Below are 20234 nucleotides of genomic sequence, written 5' to 3' on the forward strand. Positions count from 1 at the left end.
GAACAGTTTCTCCTTCAGGAACACATCCTGAGAGTCCAAAAATTCAGGAAGATTCAACACATTACTTAATACAGACCCTCCAAGTGTCCCTATTTTCCAGGGACGTCCCTGATTTAGAGAAACCATCCCAGTTTTTGATTTGATCCCAGAATATCCTACATTTCCATAGGACATCCCTAGTTTCATTGGAGAAATGTTAGAGGGTATGGAGTTATCCAACCCCCGAGCTGTCTGAAGGAAATCCTGTATAGGGAACTTTTTAAAATGTTTAATGTTTTATATATGTTAGAAACCACCCAGAGCGGCTGGGGCAACCCAGTCAGATGTGTGGGGTATAAATTGTAAAATTATTATGGAACGGGGTGTCCCTATATTCATCGGAGAAACACTCTGGGCGGCTTCCAACAAAATATTAAAATACTTTAGTCCGTCAAACATTAAAAGCTTCCCTAAACAGGGCTGCCTTCAGATGTCTTCTAAAAGTCTGGTAGTTGTTTTTCTCTTTGACATCTGCTGGGAGGGCGTTCCACAGGGTGGGTGCCACTACCGAGAAGGCCCTCTGCCTGGTTCCCTGTAACTTGGCTTCTCGCAGCGAGGGAACCAGCAGAAGGCCCTTGGAGCTGGACCTCAGTGTCTGGGCAGAACGATGGAGGTGGAGACGCTCCTTCAGGTATAGTGGGCCAAGGCCGTTTAGGGCTTTAAAGGTCAGAATCGAAAAGGTGCCAACTGGTAGATGACTGGATGATATGCAGTACATGATGAATATTTCTGATTTCCAACAAAGGCGTGTTAAGGGGGAGCATGTAAGACATCATGTACTGTGTGGAAATGATAGGGAGTTTTTCTCCTTCTCCTATAATCCTAAAACTCATAGACTTCCAATGAAGCCGGACAACTGAAATTATTTCTTCACACAGCACATAAACTGTGGAATTTGTTCCCACAAGTTGTAATGATGCCCACCAAGTTGGAAGGCTTTTTTTAAAAAAGGATTAATAATAATAATAATAATAATAATAATAATAATAATAATAATAAATTTTATTTATATCCCGCCCTCCCCAGCCGAAGCCGGGCTCAGGGCGGCTAACAACAATAAAACAGTACAAACAACACTTTAAAATCATTCATTATAAAATTAATTAATTCAAGCCACTGGCAACCATTGGGCCAGAGCTCTGCGAAGATTGCCAATGGAGGGAGTCAGGCTGTGCCCTGGCCAAAGGCCTGGTGGAACAGTTCTGTCTTGCAGGCCCTGCGGAAAGATGTTAAGTCCCGCAGGGCCCTGGTCTCTTGTGACAGAGTGTTCCACCAGATCGGAGCCACGGCCGAAAAAGCCCTGGCTCTAGTTGAGGCCAGCCTAACTTCTCTGTGGCCTGGGACCTTCAAGATGTTTTTATTTGAAGACCGTAAGTTTCTCTGTGGGGCATACCAGGAGAGGCGGTCCCGTAGGTACGAGGGTCCTAGGCCGTATAGGGCTTTAAAGGTTAAAACCAGCACCTTAAACCTGATCCTGTACTCCACCGGGAGCCAGTGCAGCTGGTATAGCACCGGGTGAATGTGATCTCGCAGCGAAGACCCCGTAAGGAGTCTCGCTGCAGCATTCTGCACCCGCTGGAGTTTCTGGGTCAGTCTCAAGGGCAGCCCCACGTAGAGCGAGTTACAATAATCCAGTCTGGAGGTGACCGTCGCGTGGATCACAGTGGCTAGGTCAGGGCGAGAGAGGTAAGGAGCCAACTGCTTAGCTTGGCGGAGATGGAGAAATGCCGCCTTTGTTGTAGCTGCAATCTGCGCCTCCATGGAAAGGGAGGTGTCGAAGATTACACCCAAACTCTTAACGGACGGTGCTGGCACTAATTGCGCCCCCGCAAGAGATGGGAGTTGCCCCCCCAATCCCATATCGTCCCGTCCCAGCCACAGGACCTCTGTCTTCGAAGGATTTAACTTCAACCGGCTCCCACGTAGCCATCCAGCCACAGCTTCCAGACATCTGGTTAGTGTGTCTGGGGCCGAGTCAGGATGGCCATCCATCAACAGATAGAGTTGGGTGTCATCAGCATACTGATGGCAACCCAGCCCAAAACTCCGGACAAGCTGGGCGAGGGGGCGCATAAAGATGTTGAAAAGCATCGGGGAGAGTATTGCACCCTGAGGTACTCCACACACCAAGGAGTGGCGCGATGACAATTCCCCCCTAAGCGCCACCCTCTGTCCCCGGCCACAGAGAAACGAGCGCAGCCATTGAAGGGCTGTGCCCTGAATCCCCACGTCGGCAAGGCGGTGGTCCAGAAGTTCATGATCGACCATGTCAAAAGCTGCTGACAGATCTAGAAGAATCAGCAGCCCCGACCCACCTCGATCCAGCTGTCTACGAAGATCATCTATTAGGGCAACCAGAGCCGTCTCGGTCCCATGACCAGCGCGGAAGCCGGACTGGAATGGGTCGAGAGCCGATGTTTCATCCAGAAACCCACCAAGCTGTTCAGCAACCGCTCTCTCAATCACCTTACCCAGGAACGGAAGATTCGAAACTGGGCGGTAATTGGATAGATCTAAAGGATCTAATGATGTTTTCTTTAAGAGCGGGCGCACCACTGCCTCCTTCAATTCTCCTGGGAATGTCCCCGTGCCAAGGGACAAATTGAGGATATCCCCCAGGAGGGCCCGCACCTCGTCTGGACACGCTCTAATCAGCCAAGACGGCTGATAGAGGATATGGCTGTGTTCTGCCTCCACTGTTGAAGACAACACTGTAAGCTCAGATAAGGAGAGATACAATTGGTAGATAGACAGATATAGGTAGCCCATCTAAGAAAAGGAAAACTCCTGCAGCCAAGCTGGTGCTCCACTTTCCTTGGGCCTCATCAGCAAGTGTCAGGAGCTGAACTTAGGAGCAGGTCAGCAACAAAACACCTGGTGCCCAAGAAGTTAACTGTTTATTCAAAGAAACCAAAACAGCCCAGGCCTAGGGATCATAGCAGCTCTTCCCAGTAGGTCTTGCCCCAATGAGCAGTCCCCATCTTCCCACTGCTCTCGAAGACTCCTCCCCCCGGGGTCCTTCCCAAACATTCTGAGGCTCCTTCGTCTTGTCTCTCTTTGCTCCGTTCTCTTCATTGCTCTGCATGTTCTGGGAGACCAGGTGAGAGGGGAGCTGGTCGCAACAGCAGGAGGAGATGACTCCCAGGCTTCTTCAGCAGCCTGCCTCATCTCTGCCTTCTGTCCCCTTCCGCTCCTGCCTCCGAATCTGGACTGCCCTCTGCCACCGCCTCTTCCTGTTCACTAAAACCTGTTGCCTCTTCTTCAGCTTCTGACACCTCCTTCTCCTGGTCTCCTCCCTCTTCTCCCTCTGACCATACGTCATCGTCCCACCACCAATCCCCTGGCTCTGAGCCTTCTCTCCCTGGGGCATTTCCCAGCTGGTGCCTGTTAGAATTCCTGCTCCATGATTGCAGTCATGGGATTTTTGTCTATCACATGACAGTGTATGTTTTGACTCCACAGAGTGGGAAGTGACAGAGACAAGATGTTTGTGTTACTGTGGGACTATTCTCTTTGCTGTCTGATGCCAGAGAGAGAGGGAGCCATGTTGCAGTGCTCCGTGTGTGTTTATATGTAAATAAAGTAGATTAGCCAAAGTGCTGAGTTGCTGAGGTCTGTCATGCAAGGTGCGCAACCTCTGCGGATCCCTAAGTATGCTGGTGTCAGTTGGCATTGGTCGCTGTGATGTTCGGGCAGAAGAAAGCTTATGAAGCTCCCGATCGACCAAGAGGGAGAGGACATGCCAGTCAGGCATGTGTCTCTGCCAGGGTCCTACTCGAGTATAGGCTGAACTCCTGACAGTGCCTCCCCCCCCCCCCATTCCTCTGCATCCAGCCAGTGCATGACAGTGAGGCCGAGAAGGGGGTCGTCGTCTGGGTAGTCCAGGACCTCCTAACACACTGCCCAGGCTTGCCCCCCAGGGACGCCACTTTGGTCCTTGAGACATAGCGGTCTGACTTCACCCCTGGAGGTGCACTCCATTGTCTCTCAAGGCAGACGGATGCCAACAACACTAACATTGCATATGTCTGGCCATGGAAACAAGCGGTGGCCTCCAGAAGGCTCTGTGGTCCAGGACATTGTGGAGTTGCCATAGTTGCAGGTGGAAGATTAATGGCATGGGTAGGCAACCTAAAGCCCAGGGGCCGGATCCAGCCCAATCACCTTCTAAATCCGGCCCGCGGACAGTCTGGGAATCAGCATGTTGTTACATGAGTGGAATGTGTGCTTTTATTTAAAATGCATCTCTGGGTTATTTGTGGGGCATAGAAATTCGTTCATTTCTTTCCCTCAAAATATGCTCTGGCCCCCACAAGATCTGAGGGACAGTGGACCGGCCCCCTGCTGAAAACGTTTGCTGACCCCTGATTAATGGGTTTCAGAGAGCACTGCTGTCTCCTTGGAGTTTGCCTCACTGCCCTGGTATGCAGACAGAGGTGCATCTGGTATCTTCATTATTCAATACAGCTTTGGGCAAATGCTGAGGACGTACCTCTTTAACCTGGCTTTTGACACTTGAGATATATACTTTTGTAAAGGTAAAGAGACCCCTGACCATTAGGTCCAGTCGCAGACTACTCTGGGGTTGCGGCACTCATCTCTCTTTATTGGCCGAGGGAGCCGGCGTACAGCTTCCTGGTCATGTGGCCAGCATGACTAAGCTGCTTCTGGCGTTTACCTTCCCGCCAGAGCGGTACCTATTTATCTACTTGCACTTTGACGTGCTTTCGAACTGCTAGGTTGGCAGGAGCTGGGACTGAGCAACAGGAGCTCACCCCGTCGCAGGGATTCAAACCGCCAACCTTCTGATCGGCAAGCCCTAGGCTCTGTGATTTAACCCACAGCGCCACCCTTAAAGAGCTTTCCTATTGAATGTACATCCCACCTTTTTCTCCACGGAGTATATGGTTCATGTTGTAGTTAAACCCTACAATTTCTGGGTTTGTAAGTTGTTTTAAAACTGTTTTTAATGTTGTTGTGTCCCACCCTGTGACGGTAAGTGAAGGTTGGGAAAATTATTATTATTTACTCTTATTACCTCACTAGGCATATTTCCCCCCACCCGCTCAACAAACCAGCATAAGCAGCCATCCGTTGAATAAATAATGTTTACTATTTCAATTTCCATAATAAATACCAACATTCTCATCAATAAATAAGTAAGCGAGGTAGAAAAAAAACCTGTCATGTTATTGCAAATTCCCCTTGTCTTTAAAAAGTGCAGTAGAACTGATTAACAATAAATACAAATATATAATATTTCAAAACATCACTTTCAACTGTAGCCTGCTGAGCTGCAGCAGGAAAACACAAACACACGCAGCAAACTCCACAGCAGTAACAAATTCTAAATTTGCAGCTCCCCAATCACTCGCAATCTGCAGAGTGGGATGGCACTGCGATGAGGCATCGGAATTAAATCTTCAGGCCTTCTGCGTCTTTTCCAGCGAGTTGCATTTTTTAAAAGATTCGAAGCAGCCGAGTATGAAAACTCCAATTCTGCAACTTGAATAAATTACGCAATCGATGGTACCCAGTGGTCAGTGTTTGCGTTACAGAATACCACGCTCAAGACCTCTGAAAGGCCAGTCCAGGCACTCCACCACTTTCAGCAACTCTTAAGAAGTAGGGAGAAAAAAATCACAAAGCCTAAAAAATTCCACCCGAGTTTGGATGAGGGATAGATATTGCACAATCCACAGCACTATTATGTGAAGATTTAGGTTTCCTAGAGAGGTAGTTCACTGCCCATTTCAGAATTGTAGCAGACATAATTGGAGGTGTGGAGAAAGGGGCAGGGATTTGATGACAAGAAGTGGAGATCTTCAAAAATAGTTAAAAGGCCTTTGGGAGAAGGGAAGAACCACAAAAGTGTGACTGAGAGAACAGAGAATAACCCTGTTCTCTTGCCCCAGTGTCTCCCGTCCTCAGATTTCCATCCCTGCATTATCCACCACTACTTTGAGGTAGAGCGTGTCGTCTTTGAGGTAACCAGGAATCTCAAGATGGCTGACAAAGAGGGGACTCCCGCTGGCCACGTTGAGCCTCTGGCGCGGCTGGTGGAAGGAGACGCTGTGGGGATCCGGGAGGAAGGTATCCATCACGGGAGACTTCCTCCGCGTAGGGTCCAAAAGAGAGAAGGTGACCTTCTGCCGGAAAGGCCAGGGAAGGACGTCGTCGTAGGGCCCCTTGGCCAAGGCGAGGAAAAGCGAGACATGGCCGCCCTGGCCAATGCCATCTCCGTCAGGGTAGAGCCGGACGCAGAGATGGTACCCGAACGGATGAGTGGCAAAGGCCGGGGAGTAAACGGAACGCTTCTTCCCGGCTTTGGCATCCTTCTGGAGTTTGGAGAAGTTCTCCACCTTCCACACCAAGGTCCCGTCGGTGCTGGCCAGCTCCGGGGACGCTGGTTCTCCGGACGCTTTCGCCATGGCGCACACTTCCTGAGAGGCCCTCAAGAGCTTCTCGTAGTGGGAGCAGCAGCGCTGGAGGGACTTCACCGCAGCCGTCTGGCTGTTCAGCTGTCGGCGCAAAGACACCACAGTCAGCTCCAAGGCCTCCACCCGCATCTGGACGGCTTCCACGTTCATGGAAGGGCCACCCTAGGGAGAGAGAGAGGAGAGAGTTTAAACGGAGGCGTTCCCACCAGGGCATATTGCTCCATTTCTGGGCGCAGGCCCATAACGGGCCCTGAGCTTGGTTTATATACCCTCGCAATGCAGGTTCTCTTGACGTGACTTACCATGACTGTGCTGTTGACACTCCAGCAGGGTTCTATCTCCTCAACGTTTTGATCTCCAAGGGCCAGGGGAGCCTTCTTTGGGGTTCCGGGCTGGGCCACAGGGGGGCAAGCGTGCTCCTAAAGCAAAAGAACAAGGCCAGAAAAATGAGCAAAGGTTGTTTGCTGCCGACTACAGGATTACCTCATGTTCTGAAGCCTTCAAAGGGCATATCTATATGCTACAAAACATACTGGCTTTGTATCACATTCTGTTGTTGGGAACAGCATTTTGATGAGGGTGGTAAGACATGCCTTTTAGGAATTCCTAACTCTGCTTTATTATCATTGTCTTACAAATTACTGTTGTTGTTTTTCATTTCCTCAGTTTGCAGTCTATTGTTTTACCGGAGTGCCGGTTGAACTGATCTTTGGTTTGGACTGTCCTCTGAATGGGGCTATGAAATAATAAATAATAATAATAATAATAATAATAATAATAATAATAATAATAATTAAAAAAAATAATTTATATCCCACACTTTTTCCCAAAGGAGTCCAGGAATGTCAAACGCACAAGTGATAAAACTATAAAAATATCTAAACATCAGGAGCCATGCTATAAGTGAACCTCAAAACAAATGCAGTAACGATTCTACTAATTATTGGGTTGTTTTTTTTTCATTTATTCAGTTTGCAGCCTATTGTTTTACTGGAGTCCCAGTTGAACTGATCATAACTATTCTTTTTTTAAAAATAAATAATTTTTTTTTTAAATTAATTTTCAATTACGAAAACCGATCAAAATTATTCTTATCACCTCCCCCCTAAAAGCAAACTTAGGTGGCGGGTGCTGCCGACAGAAATGGACTCAGAAAGGGCCCTCTGTGGGAGAACCCTGAGGTTTTACAAAATAAATAAATACGGAAGCACTGAATGTGCTCGGTTGCCACAGAATTATTTGTTTGCTTGTTTTTATTAAATTTGTATACTGCCTTTCATCTGCAGCTCTCAGGGCCGTTCGCAACATAATAGAACAGCAGGTTGCAAAAGGAAAAAAAAATGGAACACTGGAGCGACTGGCTGGCTAGAACCCTGAACAGGATCGCAGAAGGAAGAGTCAGATCAATAATATTAGAGCAGCTCAACTGTGGCCTTCTTTCTTCTTTTCCTCCAGTCGCAGTTTCCTCCAACTGCTTTGCATGTGTTTTGTCAAATGCCTGCAATTGCCGCAAGAGGGCACCCTAAGAGCTTTGTGCTCCCATTTCATCCCTGGTCTATTGGCAGGGAGAGAGGAGCGATTCTCTTCATTTAAAACCACCGTACCTGGTACGATTTCAGGGTCCCCGTCCAAGCGCAGTCAAAATTCGGGCAGGCAACTTGTGTGGCTAGAGCGTCGTTTTCTGCTGCTTTGTCAATGTGGAACTGGAGAGAGAGAAAAGAAGGAGTCAATATGTTGGCTGCCGATTCTGACCCGTCACTGTTACCTCTACCAATACACTACAGTCATAAAAAAAGGTAAAGGGACCCCTGGCCATTAGGTCCAGTCGCGGCCGACTCTGGGGTTGTGGTGCTCATCTCACTTTATTGGCTGAGGGAGCCGGCGTACAGCTTCCGGGTCATGTGGCCAGCATGACTAAGCCGCTTCTGGCGAACCAGAGCAGCGCACGGAAACGCCGTTTACCTTCCCGCCAGAGTGGTACCTATTTATCTACTTGCACTTTGACATGCTTTCGAACTGCTAGGTTGGCAGGAACAGGGACCGAGCAACAGGAGCTCACCCTGTTGCGGGGATTCAAACCGCCGACCTTCTGATCGGCAAGGCCTAGGCTCTGTGGTTTAACCCACAGCACCACCCACGTCATACCTCACTACAGTCATACCTCGGGTTAAATATGCTTCAGGTTGGGCGGCTCCGCAGCGACCCAGAAGTAACGGAATGCATTACTTCCGGGTTTCACCACTCAGGCATGCGCAGACGCTCAAAACAACGTCACATGCATGCGCAGAAGCGCTGAATCGTGGCCTGCACAGACGCGGGTTGCATTCGCTTCAGGATGCGAACTGGGCTCCGGAACGGATCCCGTTCGCAAACAGAGGTACCACTGTACACATTACCTCTAACCGTCCTTTGCTGACCAGGTGCCAGACTGATGTTTCAAACTGCAACTCCCATCAGCCCCTGAAGACCAGGTTGGCAAAGCCTGCCTTAAACACATCGCCCTCAAATTATGGCAAAGTGCACGGTCAGTGCTGAAAAGCAGGCACCGCAAATAGTGATTCTCACCTCCCTCTCTAGGGTGACAGTTGTGAACTCTTTTGAACCCAGGATTCACCCTTAACTCCAAAGGGACGACAGGTGTTTTTTTCCTGTTTTTCTGTTTTGGTTTTGCTGTCTATGTCTCTCTTGTACCATGTTCCTAGTAGAAAGGAGGGCGAGATTTCTGGCCTTCATAGTCATACAGAAAATGATCAAATGCTGAAAGCAGTAGGTTGTCAAGCAGCAGCGAAGGGAATGCAACAGATTCTTTAAATAAACCCTCTCAGCTTTTCTACTTATGGAGCCTTTCTGAATTTCATCACACACCTCTCTCTCATTTTCTCCCTTTCTATATCTTGTGCTTCTCTCTTTTTTTTAAAAAAAAGGTTCCTGTTTTTAAAAGAGGATGGCAAGACAGATGTGACCCATGCTAGGGGATGAGGGTGATCACAGGGCAGCGCCAGGTAACATCCACACCTGAACATGTTGCCTTGGCTCTTCTATAGAGAGGGAATTTAGTGACCATTCATTTACGGGTTTCTTGCTATTTGGGGCCGGGACTGACTGGTCTTCTTATCATTTTCTTCTTGTTAAATTTGTTCGTTGCTTTCCGCAAAAGGGAGTCCAAAAGTGATTGACTGAGATTTGCCAAGATGGCAACAACAACAACAACATCATATCGCTTTAAGATCCAAAAGCCCAGGAAAACCCAAACGACTCTGGTTCCAGAACATCATGTTACTACAACTCACCTGTCTGGGGCTCAGTTCTTTCTTACAAGTCCGGCAGGCCACCCTGTCTGTGTCCCTGTGGGGAGAAAGAGGACAGAAAATTGAGCAAGAGGAACCCTGAGAAACAGAAAGGGGGCGTAACCCACAATAAGCTTATGTCGTAATAAATTTGCTATACTTTAAAGGCACCATAAGCCTCTTTTCCTGCAAGGCACTGCTAACATGGGCTTCCCCCTCTGAAAACTACATTTTGAATCTCTTTCTCTCCGTCTTTCATACACACCCTCCAAATTTTATTCATTAAATATACATCCCACCCTTCCTGCCAGGGAATAGGGTATAGGGCGGTATATAAATTCAATAAATAATAATAATATATTATTATTATTATTATATTAATAATAATAAATAATAATAATAAATAAAACTGAAAATAAAACTGAAAATAAAAGAAACACATATTTGATGCATTTGAATCATAGAATCATAGAATCATAGAGTTGGAAGAGACCACAAGGGCCATCGAGTCCAACCCCCTGCCAAGCAGGAAACACCATCAGAGCACTCCTGACATATGGTTGTCAAGCCTCTGCTTAAAGACCTCCAAAGAAGGAGACTCCACCACACTCCTTGGCAGCAAATTCCACTGTCAAACAGCTCTTACTGTCAGGAAGTTCTTCCTAATGTTTAGGTGGAATCTTCTTTCTTGTAGTTTGGATCCATTGCTCCGTGTCCGCTTCTCTGGAGCAGCAGAAAACAACCTTTCTCCCTCCTCTATGTGACATCCTTTTATATATTTGAACATGGCTATCATATCACCCCTTTGAAACATAGCTACTTCCATCTTCTCTTCCTTGTGTCCTCTGCTGACTTATTCTTCCTCCCCACATATGCGAAGCAGTCGTTCATAATCAAGATTAATGCCGTCCATTGGTTAAGTCATTAGTATTGTGGATACCGTGCATTATACTCATTTGTCACATTTATATCCTGCACTTGTCCAAGAAGCTCAGGGCAGCGTGTGTCGTGGTTCCCTATCTGGGCCCCTCTTTTATACCCGCAACAATTATGTGAGATAGTTATGGCTGAACTGAGTGGCTCAAGATCACCAAGCGAGCTCAGGGCCGTCTTAAGCATATCTGGCGCCTTTGGGGAACAGTTTTTCCAGGAGATGAAGTGGGGTGCATAAGGACAGAGGGCTCACAGAAGCTCTCGTGGATACTGAAGAATGGAATCAGCTCCCCAAGACGCTTTAGCGCAGCTCAGATTTACAAAAGCTGCAATCACCTGCTGCGCCAGGAAGTGCCGCCGGCATAATTCAGAGCCACAGGCCCCCTAGACTACCACGCGTCAACCTCTTGCTTACGCACAAGTACAGCTGAATCAGAATATGACAACAACAACAACATTTGAGGTGCTCGAGGAATAAACACAGCTGTGCCAATATGGCTTGGCATCTATCCCCCCTCCCTGAGAAAACAGAAAAGCAAACTGAAATATTGCAAACTGGAGAGAAACCTGACTCTCACACACCCTGATCCCATTAAAATGAGTCTTCTTATTAAATTACATTTCTAGAACACAGCACAAATCTGCCGTTGCCAATTGAAACTGGCCCCTGACCAATTAACGGGTTGCAGCCTAAAAACACTGTAATTCCAATAAAAGTGGGTGCTTCGTTCCCAGGAAATACAAAACACAAGAAGAGCCAGGGTCAGGCCAAGGCTCCATCGCCTTTGATTTCCCAGAGTGGCCAATCAGATGCTTCAGAGACCCACACAAAAAGGGGCAGGAAGGCAGAAGCCCCCTCCCACTGGTCCTCCCCCACAGCTGGTAGTGGGACAGTTTCTATATGCCCATCGTAACCAGAAGGTAGGCAGGAAGATAGGAGATTGATTTATCCAGCTAACCCTATGAGATGAAGGCTCTGGCTTGCCAATTAAATGCCAATGAATGTAGTTATAACTCAGCCAGCAGAGCGTGAGACTCTTAATCTCAGGGTCAAATGTTTGAGCCCCACGTTGGGGGAAAGATCCCTGCCTTGTTATAGGATGGACTAGATCAGGCTTCCTCAACCTCGGCCCTCCAGATGTTTTTGGCCTACAACTCCCATGATGCCTAGCTAGCAGGACCAGTGGTCAGGGATGATGGGAATTGTAGTCTCAAAACATCTGGAGGACCCTCAGGGTCCCTTCCAACGCTACAATTCTGTTATTCTAAGCCCCGCAAATCCTAGACAGGTGACCCTAAAATCTGAGAAGCCTCCAGCTACGATTAAAGGTAAAGGGACCCCCGACCATTAGGTCCAGTCGTGGCCGACTCTGGGGTTGTGGCGCTCATCTCATTTTATTGGCCGAGGGAGCCGGTGTACAGCTTCCGGGTCATGTGGCCAGCATGACTAAGCCGCTTGTGGCAAACCAGAGCAGCGCACAGAAACGCCGTTTACCTTCCCGCTGGAGCGGCACCTATTTATCTACTTGCACTTTGACGTGCTTTTGAACTGCTAGGTTGGCAGGAGCAGGGACCAAGCAACGGGAGCTCACCCCTTCACGGGGTTTCTGATCGGCAAGTCCTCGGCTCTGTGGTTTAATCCACAGCGCCACCCTTGTCCCACCAGCTAGGTTAGGGGACTCCAACTCCCATGAGCATGACAAATGATCACGGATGATGGGACCTGTAGTCTAGCAACATCATGGAGAGGGGGAATCGCGAATCATGGGAATCGCCCTTAAACAGCCCGCCCCGGGAGCACTTTCCCTCTTTTTTTTTCTTTCTTCTTTTTTTTTTTGCCACTGACCTGAACAGCCTCTTCACGCATCCCCTGCAGTAGCGGTGCCCACACTCGGCTTGCTGTGGGTTGCAGAGGAGGAACCCGCACGCCTGGCAGAGCAACCCGGCGTTGCCCAGCAGATCCACGGGCATCACGGAGCCCCGTTGCTTTCCCATCCTTGCCAACGTTGGGCTTCGCTCTACCTTCAGTCCCGAGAGAGAGAGAAAATAAGATCCACACGAAAAGCGACCAGGAGAGGAAGGGGGAAAAATGAGTCTGGCAGGCAGCAGCCGGCGCGAGGCTTTTATGGGACGGGACGGGCGTGAGTCAGAGAAGGGCGCGCGAGGGAATCCCGCCGCTGAGTCATCAGAGATTCTCCCCGAACGTGCCAGCTGCGGGTCAACGGGGTGACGCAGTTCCGTGCGTGCGCGCGCGCGCGCCACCAGGAGAGCCGGGCCCCGGCGTGCTCGGCGCGGGAAATGCCTCTGAGGAGAGTTGAGGGGAGGGAAAGCGCGGAAAGGGATTGCGAAAACGCAAGGGGCTGGGGAGAGAGGGAAAAGGCACACTGGGCCGGCGTGAGGAGAAATTTCGCAGGGGAATACTTTTGTTATTATTATTATTATTATTTGTTACGGGAAGGGAGAGCGCTTTGGAAAAAGAAAGGAAAACCGTGAGGAGAGAAGCTGGTGCCTTTCCAGAAATGCAGGCGGGCGCCCCTCTCTTGCTTAACCTGCCTCAGCATCGTGGGCTATGGGGATAGTGTTATATGGCGCTTGAAGGATTTACCGAGTTATACAAAGATTTAAAGCACACTCACACACTGCAAGATGTCCTTTTTAATAATAATACAGTGGTACCTCGGGTTACATACGCTTCAGGTTACACACTCCGCTAACCCAGAAATAGTGCTTCAGGTTAAGAACTTTGCTTCAGGATAAGAACGGAAATTGTGCTCTGGCAGCGTGGTGGCAGCGGGAGGCCCCATTAGCTAAAGTGCTGCTTCAGGTTAAGAACAGGTTAAGAACAGTTTCAGGTTAAGAACGGACCTCCGGAACGAATTAAGTACTTAATCCGAGGTAACCACTGTAATGACAATTTCCATTCTTAAAGATCTTCTTTGACGATCACTTGTAGCTGAGTAAGATTGTCTTCCATAAAGTGAGCCTGTAAGTGACTGTTGTTGTTGTTGTTGTTTAGTCGTGTCCCAACTCTTCGTGACCCCCTGGACCAGAGCATGCCAGGCACTCCTGTCTTCCACTGCCTCCCGCAGTTTGGTCAAACTCATGCTGGTAGCTTCGAGAACACTGTCCAACCCTTCTCCTTGTGCCCTCCATCTTTCCCAACACCAGGGTCTTTTCCAGGGAGTCTTCTCTCTTCATGAGGTGGCCAAAGTATTGGAGCCTCAGCTTCACGATCTGTCCTTCCAGTGAGAACTCAGGTCTGATTTCCTTCAGAATGGAGAGGTTTGATCTCCATGGGAGAGCAGTCCATGGGACCCTCAAGAGTCTCCTCCAGCACCATAATTCAAAAGCATCAATTCTTTGGCGATCGGCCTTCTTTATGGTCCAGCTCTCACTTCCATCACTACTGGGAAAACCATAGCTTTAACTATATGGACCTTTGTTGGCAAGGTGATGTCTTTGCTTTTTAAGATGCTGCTGTCTAGGTTTGTCATTGCCTTTCTCCCAAGAAGCAGGCATCCTTTAATTTCGTGACTGTTGTCACCATCTGCAGTGATCATGGAGCCCAAGAAAGTAAAATCTCTCACTGCCTCCGTTTCTTCCCTGTCTATTTGCCAGGAGGTGATGGGACCAGTGGCCATGATCTTAGTTTTTTTGATGTTGAGCTTCAGACCATATTTTGTGCTCTCCTCTTTCACCCTCATTAAGAGGTTCTTTAATTCCTCCTCACTTTCTGCCATCAATGTTGTGTCATCAGCATATCTGAGGTTGTTGATATTTCTTCCGGCAATCTTAATTCCGGCTTGGGATTCATCCAGCCCAGCCTTTCGCATGATGAATTCTGCATATAAGTTAAATAAGCAGGGAGACAATATACAGCCTTGTCGTACTCCTTTCCCAATTTTGAACCAATCAGTTGTAGAGACCAACTAAGTTTGTTTTTGGTATAAGCTTTTGTGTGCATGCACACTTCTTCAGATACATTTCAGATACATTTTTTTATATATTTCGACTGCGTCAGACCAACACGGCTACCTACCTACATCAGGTGAAGACATCCCCCTCTCTGGTGTTTACTGCAATGCAGACACAACCTTGATGTGTTTCAAGCTACTGGCATCTATGTAGCCTGTAAAAGCCAGGGTGCTTTCACACCTCCTGATGCTGATGGAAGTTGCAGTCCAAAAGCATCTTGAGGGCACCCCGCGAGCTCGTTGGCAGAAGAGTTAGGGAAAGATGTAAGCCATAAAATATATAACAGCAGCTTTGGGTGGGTGACTTAGACCAAGGAAACACGGTCTTTAAAATGGCATTTCTTTGAGAATGAGTGGGGGACACTGTCATTGTTTCTTACCTTTCCCCTAAAAAGCTCAAGTTTGGCATACATGGCAATTCCTTCTTCCACTCACCCCACAGAAGGGCACATAAGTTATTTCCTTCAGGACAGAATGGGGCGGGCCAACATAATTCCTGTTGGCAGATAAAGGAAGGAAGAAAAGTCTGTGTTTGTGGGACCCACACGTCTCCCAGAAGCATATTTCATTGTGCAAACTGGATATCACACTGAAAATCCCAAGGCCGGTGCGTTAAACGCCCGCTGACTGTGCTTTCTCATGTACCCCTCTAGTGTAATGGAGACAATGTCGGGCTGTGTACACACTATACATTTAAAGTGCATGGCTCCCCCCTCCCCAAAAAATCCTGGGAACTGTACTTTACTCCTCACAGAGCTACAATTCTCAGCACCCTTAACAAACTACAGTTCCTGGGGTGGGGGTAGAGTGTGTTGTGTTCTCAGACTATGCCCAGGGAGACCGAGGTTTAAATCCTGCCTCAGCTATAAAGCTCACTGAGCGGCCTTGGGTCTCTCTCTCTCTCTCTCTCTACCTCACAGGGATGTCGTTATGACAAAACAGAGTGGGGGAGACCTTTGTTAGGCACTCAATACAGTGGTACTTCTGGTTAAGAACTTAATTCGTTCTGGAGGTCCGTTCTTAACCTGAAACTGTTCTTAACCTGAGGTACCACTTTAGCTAATGGGGCCTCCCACTGCCACCGCACGATTTCTGTTCTCATCCTGAGGTAAAGTTCTCAACCTGAGGTACTATTTCTGGGTTAGCAGAGTCTGTAACCTGAAGCGTCTGTAACCTGAGGTACCACTGTACACATAATAAGCAAATAATTAATTGACACGTTCGTTTTCCTGCAAGCGGCAATGCGGGGAATCTTTTTAACCACACCTTGATTACAAATTTTATGGGGCCTGGAGGAAGCCAGGTAAAAGTTGCTTGAGGGAGTGCATTCATAGCTGCCTGCAGAGATCCCCACTCCAAGCAGGAGAGGGATGAGTCAATCCAATTAAGTTGTTGAAAAGTTATGTACTCGTCAAGCACAGGAAGCTGTCTACATTCTACCAAGCCAGAGCAGTGAGCCCCTAGCTCAGCGCTGCCTGAGTGGCAGCGGATTCAGGAGTTCAGGCCAGGGTGCCTCCCAGCCCTCTCTAGAGGCACCGGGGATTGAACCCACGACATTCTTCATGAGAAGCAGGTGCTCTACCACTGAGCTATGGCCCTCTGGCCTCCCCATCGCAAGTGATATCTAGTAGCATGTCCCCTTGTTGTCTTCACATTGCCACATCGTTCAACTGGCAACAGTTCAGGGGGAAAGCTGTGTGTCCGTCTGTCCATCCCCCACAGTACGAAACATCGTATAGTGGTACCTCAGGTTACATACGCTTCAGGTTACACACTCCGCTAACCCATAAATAGTGCTTCAGATTAAGAACTTTGCTTCAGGATAAGAATAGAAATCGTGCTCCGGCGGCGCAGCAGCAGCGGAAGGCCCCGTTAGCTAAAGTGGTACCTCAGGTTAAGAACAGTTTCAGGTTAAGAACGGACCTCCGGAACGGTACCACTGTACTTCCAGTGCTGGGAAAGGTGAAATGTTCTTGCGGCAAAAATGCAACTCTAAACTTGAGCGGAACATGCCCAGGCAAGACCTGAGCAGCAGAAATGAGTAAGCAGTGCTTTCTGTTGCAGTGAAAATCTGAAAAGTCGGGAAAAGCCCACATGGAGCACTTTTTGAGATTGGTACATTAGCTGAGTCAGGTGCCAGAGGTGAGGTTGCCGAGTTCACGGGTGGCGCTGCTAAGGACAGGGGAATCCCGGTGTTACATGCCATCCTTATCTCTGAGCAGCGCCCGAGGGTTGCAGGCAAGCTTTAACCCAGGGTTTGTGTTTCCTGTGGGACAACAGCCATCTTGAAATATCTCACAGGCTGCACATGGAAGGTGGAGCAAGCTTGTATTCTCCTGCTATCTCAGTTTCCTAGTCGTAACTAACTGATTGTCCACTGAATTGATTCTGGGCTGAATGGATCTTCTGCTGATCCAGCAAGATGATTCCTGTGCCAAAATACCTTCAGCTGGCTCATGAAAGCAAGGGAAAATCAGAAGTATTCTTTTCACTTTTCTTTTCTTTTCTCTTCTCTTCTCTTCTCTTCTTTCTTTTAGCCATCCCAACTCTATGATTCTATGATTCTCTCTCCCCACCCCCGCTGTTTTCTTTGGTGTCCTCTGCTGTGGGCCATTTTTGAGTTCCAAGGATTACACACACGTGAAGGTGATGGGCTTGGACCCAGGGCAGAGACAACCTTTCAGGGTGAGACTGAGAGAAGAATGGACAGGCCTCAGGTGAGAGCTGGAAGGGCCCCCCACTTTCTGTGTGAGACAAGGCTTAAGAGAGAGCTCTGCATTTTCTTCTCCCTCTCTGCTTTTGTTTTTATTCAGATTGATTCCTTTTATCTGATTGTATCATGAAAAAGCTTCCATAAAATCTTAATAATAACAACAATGAAAATAAAGCGAGCCAAACCACGCAATGCAGAAAAAGGACACACACCAAAGTTCACTACCACCCCCAAATGTGGCCATCGCCATAAGCAAATATTAGAAGATAGTGAGTCACCTTACAGTACAATGACTGATGAGTTTGGCTGTGTCATGGATGTGTGTCGGAAGAAAACCGGATTGGAAACAGAAATGCAAAGATGGGCAATGAAATGTTGGTCTCTCCCTGCCAGTCAGGGAAGAAATGGAAAGCATTCTGGTTTCTCAATCAGCAACAGCACATGGTCCAACCCCCCCCCCCAAACATACAACCACCCTTCCCTCCCTGGGGCTTCGACTAAGCACCACTTCCAGGCTCTTGTATCTGTTCAGACCAGCCGAGCAGCTCTCTGAGGCTGTTGGGAAATTATGGGACAGGCAGGCGATGAATCATCTCTAGGGGTGTGCGTTTACATTTGAGAAATTCCCAAAAGATGCAGCATGGAAGCGATTCTGGCAGATCTGTGGGAACTGATTACGCACCAGGCGCCGTAATCGAGGATTACGAGAGGCCAAGCTCAGCCCCAGAACCTGTTTTCAATTTCATTTCTTGGGCTTTGCCCCCTCTGGATGACGTAATACGATTAAGAAAGTGACTGATCTACTAACCTCAATGCCCTTTAACATTTTGGGGTTTTGTAAAGGGAGGAAAGTGGCCTGGGGGACAGGGGGCGGGCGGGTGTGGGGGACTCCCTGGTCCTGAATGGGGTAACTGTGCCCCTGAAGGACCAGGTGCGCAGTCTGGGAGTCATTCTGGACTCACAGCTGTCCATGGAGGCGCAGGTCAATTCTGTGTCCAGGGCAGCTGTTTACCAGCTCCATCTGGTATGCAAGATGAGACCTTACCTGCCTGCGCACTGTCTCGCCAGAGTGGTGCATGGTCTAGTTATCTCTCGCTTGGACTACTGCAATGCGCTCTACGTGGGGCTACCTTTGAAGGTGACCCAGAAACTACAACTAATCCAGAATGCGGCATCTAGACTGGTGACTGGGAGTAGCTGCCGAGACCACATAACACCGGTCTTGAAAGACCTACACTGGCTCCCAGTACGTTTCCGAGCACAATTCAAAGTGTTGGTGCTGACCTTTAAAGCCCTAAACGGCCTCGGTCCAGTATACCTGAAGGAGTGTCTCCACCCCCATCGTTCTACCTGGACACTGAGGTCCAGTGCCAAGGGCCTTCTGGCACTTCCCTCGCTGTGAGAAGCCAAGTTACAGGGAACCAGGCAAAGGGCCTTCTCGGTAGTGGCACCCGCCCTGTGGAACGCCCTCCCACCAGATGTCAAAGAGAAAAATAACTACCAAACTTTTAGAAGACATCTAAAGGCAGCCCTGTTTAGGGAAGCTTTTAATGTTTAATAGGTTATTGTATTTTAGTGTTTTGTTGGAAGCCGGGGTATAAATAAATTATTATTATTATTATTATTATTATTATTATTATTATTATTATTATTCCTGCATTGCAAGGGGTTGGACTAGATGGTCTTTGGGTCCCTTCCAACTCTATGATTATAATTCCATGATTCTGTATCCTGGAGTTCCTCCAAATGATGCCCGGGGCCTTTAAAGGGGTGGCTCCCTGATTGCAGAACACTTTCCTCAGGCATTTCATTAGCTGTTGGAGAAGTGTTGAAATATTTTTTTATTATAACCATTTTAAACCATTATCTCTGTTGTGTAATAGCAGGTGGGATGGTGCTTTTTTAACTGTAGCTTGTTAAGGGTGCTCTGTAGGGGGGGGGATTAAATACCTTCCCTGGGATTCTTTTGGGGCGTAGTTGTGACCAGGGGAATGGGAACACTCCAGAGGTTGCAGGACTACAACTCCCTGAATATCAGCTACGATGGCTGGGGCTGATGGAGGTTGGAGTCTCTCCTGTAGGGCCCTGGGGCCCCTTCACCAGGCCTGAGCCGCCTCCTGGGTTTTCAGCTTCTCATTCCTCCCAATGCAGCAAAGGGGAATTTTGGCTTCTCAGACTCTCTCTCCGGAGAGTTCCCCAATTGCTTGGTCAGCTTTACCAGCCGCCTTGATGCCTGTCAGCCCAACTCCGGGGCTCTCTAACGTGGAATTTCACTTTTTCAGCGTCATCGTCGCCACCACTCCACCGGCTGCAGCAGAACATTTGCTTCTGCCGGAAAAGGCAAGCCAGGGAACATTGCTTTCAGTTCCCCATTGTGTGAGAACTCAGCTCCGGGCTTTGTTGGTCAACAGTGCAGGGAAAAAACACCACCTCTCCAGACCAGCGAGGCTGTTTCCACTCTGCTCTGTGCCTCCCACATCCCAGCCCCCTAAGCTCCTTCTTCTCTGCGTCCCAAGTCAAAGAGCTATGAAATCTAAAGCCAATTTTAATGGGGCATATTACGTCAAGTGTGTCCAGGCTTGTAGCAACAGAGGCAAGCGTGTGTGTGCCCCCCCACTCCACCCCCTAGATGACCAGTATGTTTCCGAGCACAATTCAAAGTGTTGGTGCTGACCTTTAAAGCCCTAAACGGCCTCGGTCCAGTATATCTGAAGGAGCGTCTCCACCCCCATCATTCTGCCCGGACACTGAGGTCCAGCACCGAGGGCCTTCTGGCGGTTCCCTCACTGCGAGAAGCCAAGTTACAGGGAACCAGGCAGAGGGCCTTCTCGGTAGTGGCACCCACCCT

The 20234-nt window shown here is 48.5% G+C and overlaps 1 protein-coding gene across 1 annotated transcript; it reads right to left on the bottom strand.

The window, feature by feature from the left end:
• Positions 1-5133: 5133 nt before the first annotated feature.
• LOC310670722 (TNF receptor-associated factor 2-like) lies at positions 5134-12878 on the bottom strand. The gene is made up of 5 exons (XM_083426426.1): positions 12546-12878; positions 9770-9824; positions 8084-8182; positions 6782-6898; positions 5134-6641 (listed from the first exon to the last, which is right to left on the bottom strand). Exons 1-5 carry the CDS (start codon positions 12692-12694, stop codon positions 5967-5969), a joined length of 1095 nt encoding a protein of 364 aa, XP_083282552.1. The 5' UTR covers positions 12695-12878; the 3' UTR covers positions 5134-5966.
• Between the last annotated feature and the right edge of the window lie 7356 nt (positions 12879-20234).

The sequence above is a fragment of the Podarcis tiliguerta genome, assembly GCF_965153285.1.
Source record: "Podarcis tiliguerta genome assembly, chromosome: 2".
Taxonomy (NCBI): domain Eukaryota; kingdom Metazoa; phylum Chordata; class Lepidosauria; order Squamata; family Lacertidae; genus Podarcis; species Podarcis tiliguerta.

What these genes read in the sequence shown, in the direction of transcription:
- LOC310670722 (XM_083426426.1), bottom strand. Translation starts at nt 12,694, where the DNA reads ATGGGAAAGCAACGGGGCTCCGTGATGCCCGTGGATCTGCTGGGCAAC. An exon ending in TGCGTGAAGAGGCTGTTCAG is followed by an intron (nt 9,825 to 12,545) that starts GTCAGTGGCAAA and finishes TTCTCCCCACAG; the next exon opens with GGACACAGACAGGGTGGCCT. An exon ending in GGACCCTGAAATCGTACCAG is followed by an intron (nt 6,899 to 8,083) that starts GTACGGTGGTTT and finishes CTTTTGCTTTAG; the next exon opens with GAGCACGCTTGCCCCCCTGT.